At 44.1% G+C, this 23,424-nt stretch overlaps 2 protein-coding genes across 2 annotated transcripts in view; both read right to left on the bottom strand.

Annotated features, from left to right (window-relative positions):
- Window positions 1–780: 780 nt before the first annotated feature.
- On the bottom strand, window positions 781–5,177 carry LOC121540771 (transmembrane protein 258). The gene is made up of 4 exons (XM_041849859.2): window positions 5,090–5,177; window positions 4,420–4,529; window positions 1,922–2,051; window positions 781–948 (listed from the first exon to the last, which is right to left on the bottom strand). The coding sequence occupies exons 1-3, from the start codon at window positions 5,090–5,092 to the stop codon at window positions 1,925–1,927; spliced, it is 240 nt and encodes a 79-aa protein (XP_041705793.1). The 5' UTR covers window positions 5,093–5,177; the 3' UTR covers window positions 781–948; window positions 1,922–1,924.
- Window positions 5,178–11,738: 6,561 nt separating this feature from the next.
- The window catches only part of LOC121540769 (myelin regulatory factor), a 70,665-nt gene continuing 58,979 nt past the window's right edge, over window positions 11,739–23,424 (bottom strand). The window contains 11 exon segments of the mRNA XM_041849855.2: window positions 11,739–12,052; window positions 12,159–12,233; window positions 12,434–12,539; window positions 17,216–17,278; window positions 17,610–17,982; window positions 18,220–18,336; window positions 18,430–18,500; window positions 20,922–21,073; window positions 21,296–21,371; window positions 21,566–21,726; window positions 22,177–22,286. Coding sequence (XP_041705789.2) covers window positions 11,951–12,052; window positions 12,159–12,233; window positions 12,434–12,539; window positions 17,216–17,278; window positions 17,610–17,982; window positions 18,220–18,336; window positions 18,430–18,500; window positions 20,922–21,073; window positions 21,296–21,371; window positions 21,566–21,726; window positions 22,177–22,286 — 1,406 coding nt within the window. The 3' untranslated portion in view covers window positions 11,739–11,950.

The following is a 23,424-nucleotide window of genomic DNA, read 5'->3' as shown; positions in this document are numbered from 1 at the left end:
TGTTTCCACACTTCCTCGATTACATTTGATATTTTTTCCCCAAAGGAGGACGTAGGACTTAGCAAAGCCAATTGAGAATCTGCCATTGTAAATATAGTCAGAGGCGAATCGAGAGGATTAACTCTGCCCAAAAATACAGCGATAAGCAAACCCAAGTGGGGATTTCTTTTGTATGGAGGTCTAAGAGTGTTGAACTGTCATTGCTAATTTGTGTAAAGCTTATTTGATCGGATAGAAGTTTTGTAACGTTTAGGTTGTTACAAATGTACTGATTTTAAGTGGATGCACGTGGCATTTCGGCAACTTTTGAGAAAAAAAAACGTTTATATCGCGAGTTGTCGTTCATACCAGACATTAAAACCAGTGTTCACACATACACACGTATCTGCCCTCTCGTTGGCAAGAATGTTCCCACCTGATCTCTCCTACCTGCCTTCCACCTTTTGCAGACATGCATTTCGATTGTTAGAGCGGTCAGTCGACTCTCTTTGATTCGTACATTTTTGAAGGAGGAAACGTAGCACCCATGTCAATTCTTTCTAGTTGGAAGTACAGTCCACTGACTCAATTCTAAACGGCTTCCTTTCCTGCCTCTCCTCACTGATTGGACGGCCACTTGATGAAAGCAATAGGTTAGCAGCATAAATCGTAAACACACAGAAGTCTAATTTCAAGATGCCTCTGGGTCAGCATGTTCAGTATATTATGGGACAATCCTACTAAAACAGCAAGTTGGTCCAGAAAAATGGTCACAATTTCACCAGAAATTATACACACTTGCAGTTTTGTACAAATGGCTCTTATTTATTGAAAGGTAACCCCAATCCACAGTCCCCAATCCACAGTCCCCACCCTCTGGTCAGTGCAGTCCAATCCATAACCCACTTCATGTCCTTCTCCTGTTCCACTGGAATGTTCTTCTGTATCAATATCTGGCAATTTAACGATCTGTAACAAGACACACACACACACACACACACACACACACAGGAAGAAAAGTCATGAAACACTATGATGAATGAGTGTGTTAACAGATATAACTTAAAAAAGGTAGATTTAGCAAAATGACATTAACCATCAGGGTGATTTTATGACAGGAACAAAGAGAGTACAAAGCAAGAGGCACAGCTTGTTGACGTTTGTTGTCACACAGGTAACGCATCACCCGAGAGCCGCAATCCCAGTTGCCTACCTGTGTGCTTCTTGCAGCCTCTTGCGTCACACTCTCTCTTTGCTTGTGCCACCGTTTATGATAACGTCATATCCGCCGAGTCTCGTGTTTTAAATGGTTGTAATTTGTATTGTTGTTGCAAGTGTCCATTCCATTAGCCTGGACCCAGATCGGCATGGACCATAGCCTGGACCCAGATCGGCATGGACCATAGCCTGGACCCAGATCGGCATGGACCATAGCCTGGACCCAGATCGGCATGGACCATAGCCTGGACCCAGATCGGCATGGACCATAGCCTGCACCCAGATCGGCATGGACCATAGCCTGGACCCAGATCGGCATGGACCATCTTGCCAACTCCTATCGTCATTGTCAGATTCAGAAAACTTTAAGAGGCCATTAATTTTGCAGCAATCACAAACTAGGATACCAAGTCAGTTGCACAACAATGCATTCAACCGAAAATGTGTCTTCCACATTTAACCCAACCCCTGAATCAGAGGTGCGGGGGGGGCTGCCTTAATCCACGTCATCAGCACCCGGGGAGCAGTAGTTGTTGGGGGTTAACGGCCTTGCTCAAGGGCAGAACGGCAGATTTTTTTTCCACCTTGCCGTCTCGGGGATTCGAACCAGCCTTCCGGTTACTGTCCCAACGTTCTAACCGCTTGGCTACCTTTCGCTCCATTAAAACAGGAGTAAGACGGCAAGATGGCACACCGTATCAAATCTCCACCATCATTTCCTCACCTGTCAGACATAGATGCCGACCCACAGTAACAGAAACAGAACTCCAAAGCCCATGAAGAGAGACGCCACCAGGGAGATCAGCAGCTCTTTGTACACGTCCCTGGTGTATTTAGTGGACGTCACCTCGTAGCTGGGAGACAGTTATGGTGCTAAACAACAGGTCATGTTATGTCTGGAATGTCATTTCTTTTGGACAAAAAAAAAAAAGCAAATTCTGCATGAACCCATCTCTTGTTAAATACATTTAGTCTACTTCAGTCTTGTTTAGGATGTCAAATCTCAGTCAATCCATGCTGTGTATTCGGAAAGTATTCAGACCGCTTGACTTTTTCCACTTTGTTACGTTACAGCCTTATTCGAAAAATTGATTAAAACAACAAAAAAGTCCTCAATCTACCAATCCCCATAATGACAAAGCAAAAACAGGTTTTCAGAAATTTTTGTAAATGTATTGAAAAACTGAAATATCACATTTACAAACGTATTCCGACCCTTTACTCAGTACTTTGTTGAAGCACCTGTGGCAGCGATTACAGCCTCGTATGACGCTACAAACTTGGCACACCTTTATTTGGGGATTTTTTCCCATCCTTGGCAGATCCTCTCAAGCTCTGTCAGGTTGGATGGGGAACGTCGCTGCACAGCTATTTTCAGGTCTCTCCAGAGATGTTCGAGCGGGTTCTGGCTGGGCCACTCAAGGACATTCAGAGACTTGTCCCGAAGCCACTCCTGCGTTGTCTTGGCTGTGTGCTTAGGGTCGTTGTCCTGTTGGAAGGTGAACCTTCACCCCAGTCCGAGGTCCTGAGCACCTCTGGAGCAGGTTTTCATCAAGGAGCTCTCTGTACTTTGCTCTGTTCATCTTTCCCCTCGATCCTGACTAGTCTACAAGTCCCTGCCGCTGAAACACATTCCCACAGCATGATGCTGCCACCACCATGCTTCACCATAGGGATGGTGCCAGGTTTCCTCCAGACGTGACGCTTGGCGTTCAGGCCAAAGAGTTCAATCTTGTTTCTCATGGTCAGAGTCCTTTAGGTGTCTTTTGGCAAACTCCAAGCGGGCTATAATGTGCCTTTTACTGAGGAGTGGCTACCGTCTGGCCATACCATAAAGGCCTGATTGGTGGAGTGCTGCAGAGATGGTTGTCCTTCTGGAAGGTTCTCCCATCTCCACAGAGGAACTCTGGAGCTCTGTCAGAGTGACCATCGGGTTCTTGGTCACATCCCTGACCAAGGCCCTTCTCCCCTGATTGCTTAGTTTGAACAGGCGGCCAGCTTTAGGAAGAGTCTTGATGGTTCCAAACACATTTTTTGGTACCCTTACCCAGATCTGTGCCTCGACAATACTGTCTCGGAGCGCTACGGACAATTATTTCGACGTCATGGCTTGGTTTTTGCTCTGACATGCACTGTCAACTGTGGGGCCTTTCCAAATCATGTCCAATCAATTGAGTTTACCACAGGTGGACTCCAAGTTGTAGAAACATCTCAAGGATGATCAATGGAAACAGGATGCACCTGAGCTCAATTTCGAGTCTCATAGCAAAAGGGTCTGAATACTTATACCTTATTTACATATCTGTTTCTTATTTGTAATACATTTGCAAACATTTCTAAAAACCTGTTTTCGCTTTGTCATTATGGGGTATTGTGTGTAGATTGATAAGGGGGGAATAATGTAATCCATTTTAGAATAAGGCTGTAACTTAACAAAATACGCAAAAAGGGAACTGGTCTGAATACTTTCCAAATGCACAGTACACTATACTATAACTCAAGGTGGTTTCATCAATGTTCTACACTCCTGAATCCTAACGACCCACTGGGCATATTAGTTGACATTGGTGCATTAGTACTGGGCTGGAACAGAAGCCTGCATCCTCAGTCCCCACTCCCCATGGACAGGGTTTTCTAGAACACTGATTCACGGTCAAAATAAACATCACTGTAGACCCTTTTCCAGCGCACCACACACTGACGCGACTCTTGGTGGCAGTAAGAGCCATTGCCATCTGCGCCAATTCAACAGCCTAGATTTAAGTTACTTCTAAACAAAATTACTTTTTGGGGTTCTCATACACTTGCAATTATGTTTTGATTGTTGCTTGAACAGTGGCTAAGATTATATTTGGTTGTGATCTTTGCAAAATACCTATTTTAGGATGCAGCATGTGTTAGCTGGAATGCTAACGCTCATTGATATAGGCTGTAGCAAAAGCTAGCCAAAGAGCCCGTTTTTTACTAGTTTAAGTGTAATGCAGTTGATTTGCGAGGATCACACAAACATATTAAGCAGGACATTCATACGAGGCTTTAAAATCCAATAATAATCCAAAAGTAGTGTGAAATGCACTCATAGGCAACATGTAAAAACATGTTCTCTGAGAACTCACACTTGTTCTGTTCGCAAACACAAAGAGGTCTATAAAAAGATAGATGACCATGATTCACGGTCAAACTAAACGGTCACTATGAAGATAGATGACCATGGAAGGATACACAAAGAACCACGCAGTGAAGAACATCCCGATAGCCAGTAGGACCACCGTGAGGTGGGGGAAGACTGCCGGGTTCACCGGACTGGTGTATCTGGTCATCGCCTCCAGCTCCTGAGGGATGAAGAACGGAGACGATGTAGAGATCCACTCGGTGTGTGTTACTGCTTTAGGACATCAGGACAATATCCCACATTTCTAAATAGACAGGTGTGTTGCCAACTGTAAATAAAACTGTGTTTGGGATTAAAGTTACTAGCTACATAAATATAATGAACTAGTTACACATCAACCAGCTTATTGACTGACTATTATGACAGTTGATGAAGATCTCGTCTTGATTGGCATCGTCTGTGGAAGGCTGTATTGGGTCTTTGCTTGCTTGCTAGCTACCTACGCTTGATGTTTATTGCTCAGTTATTTTACATAGTTAGTTTCTGTATTCCCATCAAAACATACATTTACTGTTATTCGATTAAATTAACTGATAGCTACAAACATAATGTCGAATGACAAGCTAACGTTGGCTAACAAGCTATCCATTGCAACACGGAAATGTCTAGCTTCAACCATTTTAATAAATTAACTGTCAGGTTTTAATTTAGACAAATGGCATTACGTAGCTATAATCAAGTTATTCTCAGAAAACTGTGCATTAGATCCAAAAGCCTTACCATTTCGTTGAGTTGTTGCTTGCTTGCTGCTACTGCAGAGTCAAAGAGAAAAGAGCCACGTCAGTTCTCCAGAGGTTCTGAAACCAGCATAACAATACTTGGCCGCCACCTAGCGGGCTGGAGCAAAACCGTTTCGCGCTAAATCCATTGTTTCTTTATTCAAATAAAATAAAATAACATTTTATTGGCCACATGCGCCGAATACAACAGGTGTAGACGTTGCAGTTAAATGCTTACTTACAAGCCCTTAACCAACAATGCATTACTTTTTTAAAATAAAAAAAGTAAAATAAAACGACAACAAAAAAGTGTTGAGAAAAAAAGAGCAGAAGTAAAATAAAATAACAGTAGGGAGGCTATATATACAGGGGGTAGTGGGATCTTATCTTAAAGTTAATCTATAAAATATCTATGTTCCCTAAATGTAGGTCTGGCTGTGTTGTTCTGCCAAGAGCTGTCTCTCTCTCTCTCTCTCTCTCTCTCTCTCTCTCTCTCTCTCTCTCTCTCTCTCTCTCTCTCTCTCTCTCTCTCTCTCTCTCTCGCTCTCTCTCTCTCTCTCAATTCAATTTCAATTCAATTTAAGGGCTTTATTGGCATGGGAAACGTGTGTTAACATTGCCAAAGCAAGGGAAGTAGATAATAAACAAAAGTGAAATAAACAATAAATATTAACAGTAAACATTACACTCAGAAGTTTCAAAAGAATAAAGAAATGTCAAATGTCATATTATGCATATATACAGTGTTGTAACAATGTGCAAATAGTTAAAGTACAAATGGGAAAATAAATAAACATAAATATGGGTTGTATTTACAATGGTGTTTGTTCTTCACTGGTTGCCCTTTTCTTGTGGCAACAGGTCACAAATCTTGCAGCTGTGATGGCACACTGTGGTTTTTCACCCAGTAGATAAGGGAGTTTATCAAAATTGGGTTTGTTTTCGAATTCTTTGTGGATCGCTGTAATCTGAGGGAAATATGTGTCTCTAATATGGTCATACATTTGGCAGGAGGTTAGGAAGTGCAGCTCTGTTTCCACCTCATTTTGTGGGCAGTGTGCACATAGCCTGTCTTCTCTTGAGAGCCAGGTCTGCCTACAGCGGCCTTTCTCAATAGCAAGGCTATGCTCACTGAGTCTGTACATAGTCAAAGCTTTCCTTAAGTTTGGGTCAGTCACAGTGGTCAGGTATTCTGCCACTGTGTACTCTCTGTTTAGGGCCAAATAGCGTTCTAGTTTAATTATTTCCAATGTGTCAAGTCATTCTCTTTTTGTTTTCTCATGATTTGGTTGGGTCTAATTGTGTTGCTGTCCTAGGGCTCTGTGGGGTCTGTTTGTGTTTGTGAACAGAGCCCCAGGACCAGCTTGCTTAGGGGACTCTTCTCCAGGTTCATCTCTCTGTAGGTGAGGGCTTTGTTATGGAAGGTTTGGGAATCGCTTCCTTTTAGGTGGTTGTAGAATTTAATGTCTCTTTTCTGGATTTTGATAATTAGCGGGTATTGGCTCTGCATGCATTATTTGGTGTTTTACGTTGTACAATGAGGATATTGTTTGCAGAATTCTGCATGCAGAGTCTCAATTTGGTGTTTGTCCCATTTTGTGAATTCTTGGTTGGTGAGCGGACCCCAGACCTCACAACCATAAAGCGCAATGGATTCTATAACTGATTCAAATATTTTTAGCCAGATCTCTTTCTCTCTATCTCTCTCTCTCTCTCTCTCTCTCTCTCTCTCCGTCTCTCTCTCTCTCAATTCAATTCAAAGGGCTGTACTGGCATGGGAAACATATGTTTACATTGCCAAAGAATTACACTCTCAAAAGTTGTAAAATAATAAAGACATTTAAAATGTTATATTATTGGCTACGTGTTGTAACAATGTGCAAATAGTGGTATGAAAGGGAAAATAAATAAACAGATAAATATAGGTTGTATTTACAATGTCGTTTGTGCTCCACTGGTTGCCCTTTTCTCATGGCAACGGGCCACAAATCTTGCTGCTGTGACTGCACACTGCGGTATTTCACCTGACGGATATGAGAGTTTATCAGTGTTTGATTTGTTTTCAAATTCTGTGTGGGTCAGTGTGATCTCATGGCAGCCTCTCTCTCTCTCTCTCTCTCTCTCTCTCTCTCTCTCTCTCTCTCTCTCCTCCGCTCCTCGCTCTCGCTCTCGCTCTCTCTCTCTCTCTCTCTGTTTGTCTGTCTGTCTCTCTCTCTCTCTCTCTCTCTCTCTCTCTCTCTCACCCTCTCTCGCCCTCTCTCTCTCTCTCTCTCTCTCTCTCTCTCTCTCTCTCTCTCTCTCTCACCCTCTCTCTCTCTCTCTCTCTCTCTCTCTCTCTACCCTCTCTCTCTCTCTCTCTCTCTCTCTCTCTCTCTCTCTCCCTCTCTCTCTCTCTCACCCTCTCTCTCTCTCTGTTTGTCTGTCTGTCTCTCTCTCTCTCTCTCTCTCTCTCTCTCTCTCTCTCTCTCTCTCTCTCTCTCACCTCTCTGTCTCTCTCTCTCTCTCTGTCTCTCTCTCTCTCTCTCTCTCTCTCTCTCTCTCTCCCTCTCTCTCTCTCTCTCTCTCTCTCTCTCTCTCTCTCTCCTCACCCTCTCTCTCTCTCTCTCTCTCTCTCTCTCTCTCTCTCTCTCTCTCTCTCTCTCTCTCTCTCTCTCTCTCTCTCTCTCTCTCTCTCTCTCTCTCTCTCACACCCTCTCTCTCTCTCTTCTACAGTAGACCTAAACTTCCCATACCCATCCCATCAACCAACCAAAACACACATTTTGTTTTCAATCAATATTTTATTTACTGCATGCATTCATATTATGACAACATGCTCTTTAACACACCAAAAAATGACAAAACAGCAAAGACTCCAAAATAAATGTCATGATCATGTATTAAAAACAAAGTAAGAGGTGAGACTAAAAAGCACAGATTTATAGGGAGAACTTTAAAAGCAGGAACAGGAAGCGTATAGAGGTGAATGAGGGAGGGGTATTTATGAAGATTATATAGGTGAATGTGGTATTTATGAAGAGTATAGAGGTGAATGTGGTATTTATGAAGAGTATAGAGGTGAATGTGGTATTTATGAAGAGTATAGAGGTGAATGAAGGAGGGTACTTATGAAGAGTATAGAGGTGAATGAAGGAGGGGTATTTATGCTTTAAGTATTTTAGTGTTCTGAAGGGCTTTAAAGCCATAAGAATTAAGAGTAATAAGATACATGTATTTCAAAATTAAGTAAAGATTTAAAGTGTAATTTAACACCTGATTTCCTTAACAAAAGCCACATCTCATTAGGTGGTCCAGGTATGACACAGTATGACACGGTACAGGGGGACCTACCCTCCTTGGTTCTCTATTGCTCCTCAAGCAAGGTGGAGGCCGATGACATCATGGATTACCATCAGACCAACTCCTTGAATGCTTTACTCTGTGTGTGTGTGTGTGTGTGTGTGTGTGTGTGTGTGTGTGTGTGTGTGTGTGTGTGTGTTTTCTTATTCAGTGACACAGGTAAAAGCCGAATAGCGATTTTGATTGGCACATCGTTTCATAATATAGCATAACAGTGTTTACATTATTAATAATATAACAACAACGATACAGTTATAACAGTCAAAAGTATAACGATAAAACTAAAATAACATCAAAAGGAGCATATATTGTTACAAAATGAAGCTACACAGTAACATTTCATGAATTTCTATACCATTTGAAACCAGTTGGAACCAGTTGGAACCAGTTGGAACCACCAAAGAGAGCATAAAGCAGTTCATATATATATACAGTGCTATGCTGGTTTCACTGTAAAGGCTGGCTGGTGCATTATAAATAAGCTAAAATATTACACTGTACTAATGTATGGCAACATCACATTGGTAATACAGTATAGGACAATGTCTTTATATTTTGTCATCTTCAATGAACTATATTCATTTGATTATGTTTTTGAATTTATATTTCTCATGACACGACAGGTCAGATCTTCAACGCACCTGGTCATGGAGGGGAACTGTGTCAATACACCCGTTTCAACACACCTGGTCATAGAGGGGAACTGTTTCAACACACCTGGTCGCAATATGAGCATACAATTTTTTTGTTAACTTGAGGCATTCAGATACCAGGTATCCAAAGCGTCCTTTATCACGTACTAATACATGTATATAATAAATACTGTATTGCATGACATATGAGGAACATAGTTGATAGTATATCAAAGAGGACAGTGGTCAGTGAATAAGGGGAAGATAATAACAGATAATACATATGGAAAGCGGAGGAGATGGTTAATAAACATGGCTTTAGGGACAGGGTTGGGAAGACAAAAAGTGTTACACAGATCCAGAACAATCAATGCAAAGGCCAGAATAAAATAATAGTCCAGTGTACAAAATCCATAACTCTTTCAGGGGGGGGGTTAGCGTGGCCTCTGGACTCTTTCAGGAGGGTGTTAGCGTGGTCTCTGGACTCCTTCTTTCTGGTTCAGTTATACAAGACCCAGGTCACAAAATGGATGCCTCTATTGGCTCAGACATGAACAGCATTCAATCAAGTCCATTAGCTGCTTCTGTCTGGTGATAAGATGATGACCTTCTTGTTTTGTAGAGAAAGATAAGGCACCAGTGGTTTAAAAAACGTCATTTAGATGTCAATATTTTTGTGGGTTATCTAGTCTCGAAAAAAGCAGACCCTAAGACGGAGCGTTTGAAAATTGTGGGAGGCAACGCAGATGTCTAGAGAGATTATGGGTTATCATCATCATAGAGAGACTTTGGGTTATCAACATCATAGAGAGACTTTGGGTTATCAACATCATGATCGAGAGCAGAAAGTAATCTCTGATCTTCTACAATTCAAACAAGCATTAAGCATTATTAAATCCAGTGATCGAGTTACAGTGTAAAAATGTCCAGTGGGCAAGATACAGTGTAAAAATGTCCAGTGTTCTTGAAACATATAGTCAGTGTTGGACATGAAACAATGCAGTTATCAGCTGCTGAGATTCAACAGCATACAGCACACACCAATTTCCCAGTAAAGTATAGAATTAGAACCATAGAATTAGAACCATAGAATTAGAACCATAGAATTAGAACCATAGAATTAGAGTCATTCTAATTCTATGGTTCCAGTACAGTGTATCTGCTGAGAGCACACAGTGTAATTCCATAGACAGACAATATGGGTTCTATATCTATGGTGTCTAACAGTGTTTCCAGTTATCTGAGTTTATGTCCAGTCTTATCACGCCGAGTCATTCATTTCTTGTAGATTTGATATACTCCTGCGATTCAATGCATTTCATTATTTTAAAATGTGTCTCTTTAGTGTTTTTACCTTTAAATGGTTCATCAGCTACCTGGTATAGATGCATCAGATTTCTGAATGTGTCCGGAACAATCTGACGTAGTGTTTGTTTCTGCTCCACAGCAGTGAAGCGCCCCACACACCAGTCAGGTGACTCTCTGCTAGGCTGTTCGTATAGTCTCTCTGACACCCTCAAATTCAACTCTGTTCTTTCTTCCCCTCTAATCAGGGTCTGATTTAGACCTGGGACACCAGGTGTGTGTGCAGTTAATTATCAGGTAGAACATAAAACCAGCAGGATCCGGACCTCGTAGGGGTAAGAGTTGAATACCCCTGCTCTAACAGATAGGTCAGACTTAGGGTTGCAAAATTCTGGTATCTTTCCCCAAATTCCCAGATTTTCCAAATATCCTGGTTTGAGGATTCCGGATTTTTCTTCACTTCTGATTCCCGGGAATCTTCCAAACGGGATTTCTGGAAAACCTGGGGAATTTTGTTACTGGAATATTGCATAGATAAAGAATGTTTGAGACAGACTTCTACAGTAGTATATCCAAATCCCACTGACTCTGGTGCCATCTGGGAGGACCCAGAGAGGAACTCATGACACTGCATGCAGCAGTCCAGAACAGAATGTGTGTCTACTCATGGCACTGAGGTCAGCTGTGAATTTGACTCACCTATCATACGCGCTGACATACAGTGTTCTCACTAGAACCAAATGTTTTTAAACCATAACATTCAAAACAGGTTTTTTGTTTTCAGTCATAAGGAATGGTTAGAGTGTAGATACAAAACAAGTTCATTAAAATGGATACTATAAATTGGCAAAAAGACAAAATTATTATTAAGCCATAATATAACACTATAGCATTATGATAAACTTAGATTTCATATAATGAAGTGCATAGAAGCTGTAGTTTGGTGGATATTTTCCTATACAGGACAGGATGGGTAGGAGAGAGAGAGAGAGAGAGAGAGAGAGAGAGAGAGAGAGAGAGAGAGAGAGAGAGAGAGAGAGAGAGAGAGAGAGAGAGAGAGAGAGAGAGAGAGAGAGAGAGAGAGAGAGAGAGAGAGAGAGAGAGAGAGAGAGAGAGAGAGAGAGAGAGAGAGAGAGAGAGAGAGAGAGATGGGATAGGAGGTGTAGTAGTTAAAGGGATAGTTGGGAGTTTGGCAATGAGACCCAGATGATCTCGTGGATACCATTTTAAAGTCTCAGTTTGAAGGAAGTTGCTAACTAGCGTTAGCGCAATTGCTAACTAGTGTTAGCACAATTGCTAACTAGCGTTAGCGCGCAATTGTTCCTGTAGACTTCCCGGTTATTGCGCTAACGCTAGTACAGTGTAATATTAGCATTGGCTCGCGAAACTACCTCTATCTTCCTTCATACTGGACATATGAAGATACATACAAATGGTATCCACCAGTTCATCCGACTCTGGGGGAAGCAGATAAATGGCCTCATTGCCAAACTCCCGAAGTATCCCTTCAAGAAAGCCTGAGTCAGTCAGGGGATAGGCTAGATTCAAAGCAGCACACTAGTTTGCATGCTTAATTCCCTCTCTTCTCACGCGCAGCTGCTTTGAATGAGGAAGTGATAGTCCGAGTATGGTGGTGTGGTGGTGGGGGCGGATACGTTCTCCTCCTCGACGCCACACCGCACTTTACTCTGCCAGAAGGAGAAGAGGACAGAGGTTCAAGAGGTTAGATGAAGCAACTTGATATCGATTTTTTATTTTTTTTTAATGGTCAAATATAATAGATTCAATACTCACAGACTGGGCCACTCTGAAGTGATAGGTGACGTCCTGGAATGCCAGTACAGGTACTGACCACAGGTGATCTGTCCCCTGAGGAGAAAGAGGTCAAGAGGTCAGTCAGTTTCTCCATAAGCAGAGTAGTCAGCAGGGTTTGGGGGTCAATTCCACTTCAACTCAGTCAATTAAGGAAGTATTGGAATTACAGTTTACTTCCTTAATTGAAATAGAATTAACCCCAACCCTGGTCAGTAATATCTGTAATATTTGATCACGGTGGTGTGCAGATGCACCTTGGTGACGTTCTTCTCTCCGGCATAGAGCTCTGTCTCTGTGTGGTCAGGACACAGACGTCCTCTGGTGGCTCCACACTGTCTGACCCACACACTGGCACTGGAACTGACGACAGAGGGAAGAAGAATGGTTACATGTCTTTTACCGACACTGTGTGAAAAAACAGAGGCGATAAATTAGAAAAAGGGTGTAGTTGGTCAATCTTTATTTTGTGAAAAAAAACGACAGGTTTGTCTGCTTGGCAACGACATGTAAACACATGCAGCTGTCATAGTAACTGTAGATAGCTGAGTTGGTGTATGTTTTATATCCTGTGGTGTGGACTTTGTCATGTGTACAGTCATCTGTGACCATGCCTACTCACGTCATGTGTAGGGTCATCTGTGACCATGCCTACTCACGTCATGTGTAGGGTCATCTGTGACCATGCCTACTCACGTCATGTCTAGGGTGATCTGTGACCATGCCTACTCACGTCATGTGTACAGTCATCTGTGACCATGCCTACTCACGTCATGTGTACAGTCATCTGTGACCATGCCTACTCACGTCATGTGTACAGTCATCTGTGACCATGCCTACTCACGTCATGTGTACAGTCATCTGTGACCATGCCTACTCATGTCATGTGTACAGTCATCTGTGACCATGCCTACTCATGTCATGTGTACAGTCATCTGTGACCATGCCTACTCACGTCATCTGTAGAGTTGATCTGTGACCATGCCTACTCACGTCATGTGTACAGTCATCTGTGACCATAACTACTCACGTCATCTGTAGAGTTGATCTGTGACCATGCCTACTCACGTCATGTGTACAGTCATCTGTGACCATGCCTACTCACGTCATGTGTAGAGTTGATCTGTGACCATGCCTACTCACGTCATGTGTAGAGTTGATCTGTGACCATGCCTACTCACGTCATGTGTACAGTCATCTGTGACCATGCCTACTCACGTCATGTGTACAGTCATCTGTGACCATGCCTACTCACGTCATGTGTAGAGTTGATCTGTGACCATGCCTACTCACGTCATGTGTACAGTCATCTGTGACCATGCCTACTCACGTCATGTGTAAAGTTGATCTGTGACCATGCCTACTCACGTCATGTGTAGAGTTGATCTGTGACCATGCCTACTCACGTCACGTGTACAGTTGATCTGTGACCATGCCTACTCACGTCATGTGTAGAGTTGATCTGTGACCATGCCTACTCACGTCATGTGTAGGGTGATCTGTGACCATGCCTACTCACGTCATGTGTACAGTTGATCTGTGACCATGCCTACTCACGTCATGTGTAGAGTTGATCTGTGACCATGCCTACTCACGTCATGTGTAGGGTGATCTGTGACCATGCCTACTCACGTCATGTTTAGGGTGATCTGTGACCATGCCTACTCACGTCATGTGTACAGTCATCTGTGACCATGCCTACTCACGTCATGTGTACAGTCATCTGTGACCATGCCTACTCACGTCATGTGTACAGTCATCTGTGACCATGCCTACTCACGTCATGTTTAGGGTGATCTGTGACCATGCCTACTCACGTCATGTGTACAGTCATCTGTGACCATGCCTACTCACGTCATGTGTACGGGTCATCTGTGACCATGCCTACTCACGTCATGTTTACAGTCATCTGTGACCATGCCTACTCACGTCATGTGTACAGTCATCTGTGACCATGCCTACTCACGTCATGTGTACAGTCATCTGTGACCATGCCTACTCACGTTATGTGTAGGGTGATCTGTGACCATGCCTACTCACATCATGTGTATGGTGATCTGTGACCATGCCTACTCACGTCATGTGTACGGTCATCTGTGACCATGCCTACTCACGTCATGTGTACGGTCATCTGTGACCATGCCTACTCACGTCATGTGTACGGTCATCTGTGACCATGCCTACTCACGTCATGTGTACAGTTGATCTGTGACCATGCCTACTCACGTCATGTTTACAGTCATCTGTGACCATGCCTACTCACGTCATGTGTACAGTCATCTGTGACCATGCCTACTCACGTCATGTGTACAGTCATCTGTGACCATGCCTACTCACGTCATGTGTAGAGTTGATCTGTGACCATGCCTACTCACGTCATGTGTACAGTCATCTGTGACCATGCCTACTCACGTCATCTGTAGAGTCGATCTGTGACCATGCCTACTCACGTCATGTCTACAGTCATCTGTGACCATGCCTACTCACGTCATGTGTAGAGTCGATCTGTGACCATGCCTACTCACGTCATGTGTACAGTCATCTGTGACCATGCCTACTCACGTCATGTGTACAGTCGATCTGTGACCATGCCTACTCACGTCATGTGTACAGTCGATCTGTGACCATGCCTACTCACGTCATGTGTACAGTCATCTGTGACCATGCCTACTCACGTCATGTGTACAGTCATCTGTGACCATGCCTACTCACGTCATCTGTAGAGTTGATCTGTGACCATGCCTACTCACGTCATGTGTACAGTCATCTGTGACCATGCCTACTCACGCCATCTGTAGAGTTGATCTGTGACCATGCCTACTCACGTCATGTGTACAGTCGATCTGTGACCATGCCTACTCACGTCATGTGTAGAGTTGATCTGTGACCATGCCTACTCACGTCATGTGTAGAGTTGATCTGTGACCATGCCTACTCACGTCATGTGTACGGTCGATCTGTGACCATGCCTACTCACGTCATGTGTACAGTCGATCTGTGACCATGCCTACTCACGTCATGTGTAGAGTTGATCTGTGACCATGCCTACTCACGTCATGTGTACAGTTGATCTGTGACCATGCCTACTCACGTCATGTGTAAAGTTGATCTGTGACCATGCCTACTCACGTCATGTGTAGAGTTGATCTGTGACCATGCCTACTCACGTCACGTGTACAGTTGATCTGTGACCATGCCTACTCACGTCATGTGTAGAGTTGATCTGTGACCATGCCTACTCACGTCATGTGTAGGGTGATCTGTGACCATGCCTACTCACGTCATGTGTACAGTTGATCTGTGACCATGCCTACTCACGTCATGTGTAGAGTTGATCTGTGACCATGCCTACTCACGTCATGTGTAGGGTGATCTGTGACCATGCCTACTCACGTCATGTGTACAGTCGATCTGTGACCATGCCTACTCACGTCATGTGTACGGTTGATCTGTGACCATGCCTACTCACGTCATGTGTACAGTTGATCTGTGACCATGCCTACTCACGTCATGTGTACAGTCGATCTGTGACCATGCCTACTCACGTCATGTGTACAGTTGATCTGTGACCATGCCTACTCACGTCATGTGTAGAGTCATCTGTGACCATGCCTACTCACGTCATGTGTACAGTTGATCTGTGACCATGCCTACTCACGTCATGTGTACAGTTGATCTGTGACCATGCCTACTCACGTCATGTGTGCGGTCGATCTGTGACCATGCCTACTCACGTCATGTGTACAGTCATCTGTGACCATGCCTACTCACGTCATGTGTACGGTTGATCTGTGACCATGCCTACTCACGTCATATGTACAGTTGATCTGTGACCATGCCTACTCACGTCATGTGTACAGTTGATCTGTGACCATGCCTACTCACGTCATGTGTATGGTGATCTGTGACCATGCCTACTCACGTCATGTGTACAGTCATCTGTGACCATGCCTACTCACGTCATGTGTAGAGTTGATCTGTGACCATGCCTACTCACGTCATGTGTAGAGTTGATCTGTGACCATGCCTACTCACGTCATGTGTACAGTCATCTGTGACCATGCCTACTCACGTCATGTGTACAGTCATCTGTGACCATGCCTACTCACGTCATGTGTACAGTTGATCTGTGACCATGCCTACTCACGTCATGTGTATGGTGATCTGTGACCATGCCTACTCACGTCATATGTACAGTTGATCTGTGACCATGCCTACTCACGTCATGTGTAGAGTTGATCTGTGACCATGCCTACTCACGTCATGTGTACAGTCATCTGTGACCATGCCTACTCACGTCATGTGTACAGTCATCTGTGACCATGCCTACTCACGTCATGTGTAGAGTTGATCTGTGACCATGCCTACTCACGTCATGTGTAGAGTTGATCTGTGACCATGCCTACTCACGTCATGTGTAGAGTCATCTGTGACCATGCCTACTCACGTCATGTGTACAGTTGATCTGTGAACATGCCTACTCACGTCATGTGTAGAGTCATCTGTGACCATGCCTACTCACGTCATGTGTACAGTTGATCTGTGACCATGCCTACTCACGTCATGTGTACAGTTGATCTGTGACCATGCCTACTCACGTCATGTGTAGGGTGATCTGTGACCATGCCTACTCACGTCATGTGTAGGGTGATCTGTGACCATGCCTACTCACGTCATGTGTAGGGTGATCTGTGACCATGCCTACTTACGTCATGTGTAGGGGTGATCTGTGACCATGCCTACTCACGTCATGTGTAGGGTGATCTGTGACCATGCCTACTCACGTCATGTGTAGGGTGATCTGTGACCATGCCTACTCACGTCATGTGTAGGGTGATCTGTGACCATGCCTACTCACGTCATGTGTAGGGTGATCTGTGACCTACTCACGTCATGTGTAGGGTGATCTGTGACCATGCCTACTCACGTCATGTGTAGGGTGATCTGTGACCATGCCTACTCACGTCATGTGTACAGTTGATCTGTGACCATGCCTACTCACGTCATGTGTAGGGTGATCTGTGACCATGCCTACTCACGTCATGTGTAGGGTGATCTGCGACATGGAGGAGTTGTTGATTGCTGAGAGTGATACGGTATAGCTGTAGACAAAACACAAAGTCATTATAATATAATAATATACCATTTAGCAGACGCTTTTATCCAAAGCGACTTACAGTCATGCGTGCATACATTTTTTTTTTGTGTATGGGTGGTCCCGGGGATCGAACCCACTACCCTGGCGTTACAAGCGCCGTGCTCTACCAGCTGAGCTACAGAGGACCATTATGTAACGCAGTCACACAAACTACAACAATACTAGCAATTTATCTATGTCAAATGTGATCTTAATATAATGCATTCCACAAAGGTTTTTACATTACAGTTGAGCTACATTTAACAGTCTGAAGAGAACCACACAGGCAGACCCACCTGCAGCTGTCGGGATGTGGACAGTTGTGTGATGACATCTGTTGGTCTGTCTCCAGGATGTGCAGATCTATAAGGGAGGGAGAAGATCTTCGTCCTGCTTCCTCCTCTGCGCTGCTGTGCGTGTTGTCCCTGCGTTGTCTCCGAGGCAGGGGCAGTGTCTGCTGCCCTCCAGGCCCACCCGGTCCAGGCAGCCGGTTGGTGGCCCCACCTACGCCCCCCAGGTCCCCCCCAGGGGCGGGTCTCTTAGCCTTGGACAGGTACATGGGGGCGGAGGTGTGGCTGAGACGGTTCCGATAGCGTCCGTCCTTGTCCATAGGCCTGGACCTGGCCTTCTTGTTGATACCGCCCAGCGTTGGTACCGGACTACTCAGCTCTACAGGAGAGAGGAGAGGGTCTGGTGTCACGAATGCTTATCTCAACAAACGCAAGTTGATATATTTGTTGTGTCACAGTAATGTGACTTGTTGGCATAAGCATTTATGAAATGCTTACTCACTGCTTATGTATGGGTTATGTATGGGTTATGTATGGGTTATGTGTTATGAATGAAGTGAAGGTGTGGGTGAAGCGTTTCATCTGGTGTGGTAGGGACAGATGGGTGTTTTCTTACCCGATGTAGATTGGTTGTTGCTTGGCGACAGAGCAGTTGCTGATTGGTTGTTTGTAGCAGTTGTAGGCGGGCAGCAAGCTGCAGGATTGGACAGTGAAGGAGAGGGTGGGACTGTATCTACACAGAACAGATATAACAGTTATTCAATATACCGTCAATGCGAGAAAGTAGGCTGTCATTGATTCACATGGCTGAGTGTGTGTCTCTGACCTTGAAGAGTCGGGGTGGTGGACAGAGGACCGGAGGCCACCCTTCTAGATGATCCCACTGCAGACCTGGACCTGAGGGGTGTCAGAACATTACAGTCCAGTCACAGAGAATACAGAGATAGATAGAATATTATATTATAATATAGCAGAGACAGCATGAGATGGGGGGAGCTGAACAGATCATCACAATGTAACAGAATGGTAAATAAATGCAAAAAAAATGTGAAGTGATCATAAAATTGATTTAAATTTGAGAATGCTGGATTCAGTTTTATGCTGTTGTCGGTGCTGTGGTGAAAGTGGTTTGTACCTTGTCCTTTCACAAAGCAGTTGTCTATATAGACCTACTTCATCTACATGTAATGTTCCAGACTGGAACGAGCAAGTCAACAGTAGAAATGAGTCATGACCTCGTGAGACACAGGCAAAGAAACACCCTTATTACAAACCTACAGTACAGTATTAATCAAAGATAAGAGAATGGGAGAGAGAGAGAGAGAGAGAGAGAGAGAGAGAGAGAGATGGGAGTGAGAGAGAGCGAGAGAGAGAGAGAGAGAGAGAGGGAGAGACCGAGAGAGAGAGACAGAGAGAGAGAGAGAGAGAGAAAGAGTGAAAGATGAGATGTCATACCATGGACAGAGTGGTGGACAGAAAGTGACAGTAGCAGTGAAGAGTGTTAGAGTTAGAGACGTGGAGTGAACAAGAGGACACATAGCTAAAGAGGACAGAAGACAGGAACAAAGATACTGTACACATGAAGGAAACAAGATACTGTAAACATGAAGGAAACAAGATACTGTACACATGAAGGAAACAAGATACTGTACACATGAAGGAAACAAGATACTGTACACATGAAGGAAACAAGATACTGTACACATGAAGGAAACAAGATACTGTACACATAGCCACATAGATATAGAAAGGAACAAAGATACTATACACAGGAGAGTGAATGAATGAAGATACACAGGAGAGCTGATATATTTATGGTGCAAATATGAGGACAGCCTCACTTGGCATTGTCCTTTTATTTTATATTGTAATTTAGCAGACGCTCTTATCCAGAGCGACTTACAGGAGCAATTAGGGTTAAGTGCCTTGCTAAGGGGCACATCAACAGATTTTTCACCTTGCCGGCTCGGGGATTAGAACCAGCGACCTTTCGGTTACTGGCACGACGCTCTTACCCACTAAGCTACCTGTCCTAATATGGATCCTGTCTTGTACTGTCGGTACAGGGACACTATATAGACAGCAGTATGTGGACACCCCTTCAAATTAGATCATTCGGCTATTTCAGCCACACCCATTGCTAACAGGTGTATAAAATTGAGCACACCGCCATGCAATCTCCATAAACAAACACTGGCAGTAGAATGGCCTGTACTGAACAGCTCAGTGACTTTCAACGTGGCACCATCATAGGATGCCACCTTTCCAACAAGTCAGTTCGTAAAATGTCTGCCCTGCTAGAGCTGCCCCGGTCAACTGTAAGTGCTGTTATTGTGAAGTGGAAACGTCTAGGAGCAACAACGGCTCAGCCGCGAAGTGGTAGGCCACACAAGCTCACAGAACGGGACCGCAGAGTGCTGAAGCGTGTAGCACGTACAAATCGTCTGTCCTCGGTTGTAACACTCATTACCAAGTTCCAAACTGCCTCTCAAAGCAAAGTCAGCACAAGAACTGTTCGTCGGGAGCTTCATGAAATGGGTTTCTATGGCCGAGCAGCCGCACACAAGCCTAAGATCACCATGCACAATGCCAAGCTTCGGCTGGAGTGGTGTAAAGCTCGCCGCCATTGGACTCTGGAGCAGTGGAAACGCGTTCTCTGGAGTGACGAATCACGCTTCACCAATCTGGGTTTGGCAGATGCCAGGAGAACACTACCTGCCCCAATGCATAGTGCCAACTGTAAAGTTTGGTGGTGGAGGAATAATGGTCTGGGGCTGTTTTTCATGGTTCGGACTAGTCCCCTTAGTTCCAGTGAAGGGATATCTTAACGCTACAGCATACAATGACATTCTAGACGATTCTGTGCATCCAACTTTGTGGCAACAGTTTGGGGAAGGCCCTTTCCAGTTTCAGCATGACAATGCCCCCGTGCACAAAGCGAGGTCCATACAGAAATGGTTTGTCGAGATCGGTGTGGAAGAACTTGACTGGCCTGCACAGAGCCCTGACCTCAACCCCATCGAACACCTTTGGGATTAATTGGACTGCGACCTCACTAATACTCTTCTGGCTGAATGGAAGCAAGTCCCCGCAGCAATGTTCCAACATCTAGTGGAAAGCCTTCCCAGAAGAGTGGAGGCTGTTATAGCAGCAAAGGGGGGGGGACCAACTCCATATTAATGCCCATGATTTTGGAATGAGATGTTCCACGAGCAGGTGTCCACATACTTTTTGGTCACGTAGTGTATATGGTTGATGTATCTCATGCACAGGTGTGTCTAATGTACTGTGTCTGCCTGATGCGAACAACATACGTACCCGTCCTTCTCAGAGACGTGGGCTCTGTGGTGCAGCGTCAACACGTAGAGTACGGACATGGAGATGACGCTGAAGGCCATGACGATGACTAGAGCCAGAATGGTCCCCTGCATGAACCTGTGGCTGATGCAGCCCTGCTCTGGAGTCGGACTCTGGAATCACACCACACATTGTAGAACTTGTCATGAGCATGTGTGCCCCCTTATAATATCTGTTATTCATAATATATGTTAATAATAATAATAATATCTGTTAATCATAATATCTGTCAATCAAAAAATCTGTTCATCATAATGATCCTGACTAAATACCATCCATTTTGAGTCCATAGACATTTTGATACATAGAGAAACATACAGGTCAGAGAGACTCACCTTGCTCCCAGGTTTGACTGTCTTCTTCTTCTTCAGAGGGCCACTTCCTGTCCTGCTGAACTGGCTTCCTGATTGGCTGGAGAGACAGTAAGAAGATTAAATCATCCACCAAATACATAGAGTATGTCAAATAATTTAATGTAATTAAACTGTGTTTGATTAAGTTTGCATTGTTACGTTATCCTACCAACAGTGTAAACTCAGAGCTAAATCAGGTGCACCTATTGAAAGTATTTGACATGCAACGTATAATATCCAGGTGTGGCTCACCTGGTGGTGCCTCCGCTGACACTGCTCTTCATGCTGTCCAGACGGCGGAGTTTGGCCAGCTTCCTGCTCCAGCGCTCTAGCTCATCTATACGAGTCTCCAGGTTGTCAGTCAGTTTACACAGCTCCTTCACTGCTCCGACGTTCTCCATAAAGATACGGTCCTAGAGAGAGAGAGAGAGAGAGAGAGGAGAGAGAGAGAGAGAGAGAGAGAGAGAGAGAGAGAGAGAGAGAGAGAGAGAGAGAGAGAGAGAGAGAGAGAGAGAGAAAGAGAGAGAGAGGCACAGAGGTTAGTGTTTGTGTGTCTGTTGCCATATTCTGGAAACTTTTCCAAAGTTGACGGGCTCTTCAGAAATCTCGGTTGGGAGGATTTCCCGTTTCCCTCCCCAGTTATTCCCTCCTGTTTCCAGGAATTCTCCAACTTGGATTTCTAAAAGTACTTGGGGAAAGTTTCCAGAATTTTGCAACCGTACTAAGTACATACAGTATTCTTGGTTGCTGTGTGTGTGTGTGCGTGTGTGTGTGTGTGCATGCGCTTGTGTGTGAGTGTGTGTGCGTGCGTGTGTGTGCGTGTGTGTGTGAGTGTGTGTGCGTGCGTGGCATGTGTGTCTCACCTTGTTAACCATCAGTAGTTTAGGGATGGTCTCTCCGTTGGAGCAGATCACGTCTGCGCCCTCCTTCACGGCTTCAGGCAGGATCTGCTGCACCTCCTGAGCAATCACTCCTAGATAATACAACACCTTACTGTAAGCTCCTATCACTCCTAGATAATACAACACCTTACTGTAAGCTCCTATCACTCCTAGATAATACAACACCTTACTGTAAGCTCCTATCACTCCTAGATAATACAACACCTTACTGTAAGCTCCTATCACTCCTAGATAATACAACACCTTACTGTAAGCTCCTATCACTCCTAGATAATACAACACCTTACTGTAAGCTCCTATCACTCCTAGATAATACAACACACCACTGTAAGCTCCTATCACTCCTAGATAATACAACACCTTACTGTAAGCTCCTATCATTCCTAGATAATACAACACACTACTGTAAGCTCCTATCACTCCTAGATAATACAACACCTTACTGTAAGCTCCTATCACTCCTAGATAATACAACACCTTACTGTAAGCTCCTATCACTCCTAGATAATACAACACACGACTGTAAGCTCCTATCACTCCTAGATAATACAACACCTTACTGTAAGCTCCTATCACTCCTAGATAATACAACACACCACTGTAAGCTCCTATCACTCCTAGATAATACAACACACCACTGTAAGCTCCTATCACTCCTAGATAATACAACACCTTACTGTAAGCTCCTATCACTCCTAGATAATACACCTTACTGTAAGCTCCTATCACTCCTAGATAATACAACACCTTACTGTAAGCTCCTATCACTCCTAGATAATACAACACCTTACTGTAAGCTCCTATCACTCCTAGATAATACAACACACGACTGTAAGCTCCTATCACTCCTAGATAATACAACACCTTACTGTAAGCTCCTATCACTCCTAGATAATACAACACACTACTGTAAGCTCCTATCACTCCCAGATAATACAACACACCACTGTAAGCTCCTATCACTCCTAGATAATACAACACCTTACTGTAAGCTCCTATCACTCCTAGATAATACAACACCTTACTGTAAGCTCCTATCACTCCTAGATAATACAACACCTTACTGTAAGCTCCTATCACTCCTAGATAATACAACACCTTACTGTAAGCTCCTATCACTCCTAGATAATACAACACCTTACTGTAAGCTCCTATCACTCCTAGATAATACAACACCTTACTGTAAGCTCCTATCACTCCTAGATAATA

The sequence above is a fragment of the Coregonus clupeaformis genome, chromosome 26 (assembly GCF_020615455.1).
Source record: "Coregonus clupeaformis isolate EN_2021a chromosome 26, ASM2061545v1, whole genome shotgun sequence".
NCBI lineage: Eukaryota > Metazoa > Chordata > Actinopteri > Salmoniformes > Salmonidae > Coregonus > Coregonus clupeaformis.
Note: the sequence above shows the minus strand (reverse complement) of the source record. Positions and strands in the feature narration are given on the sequence as shown.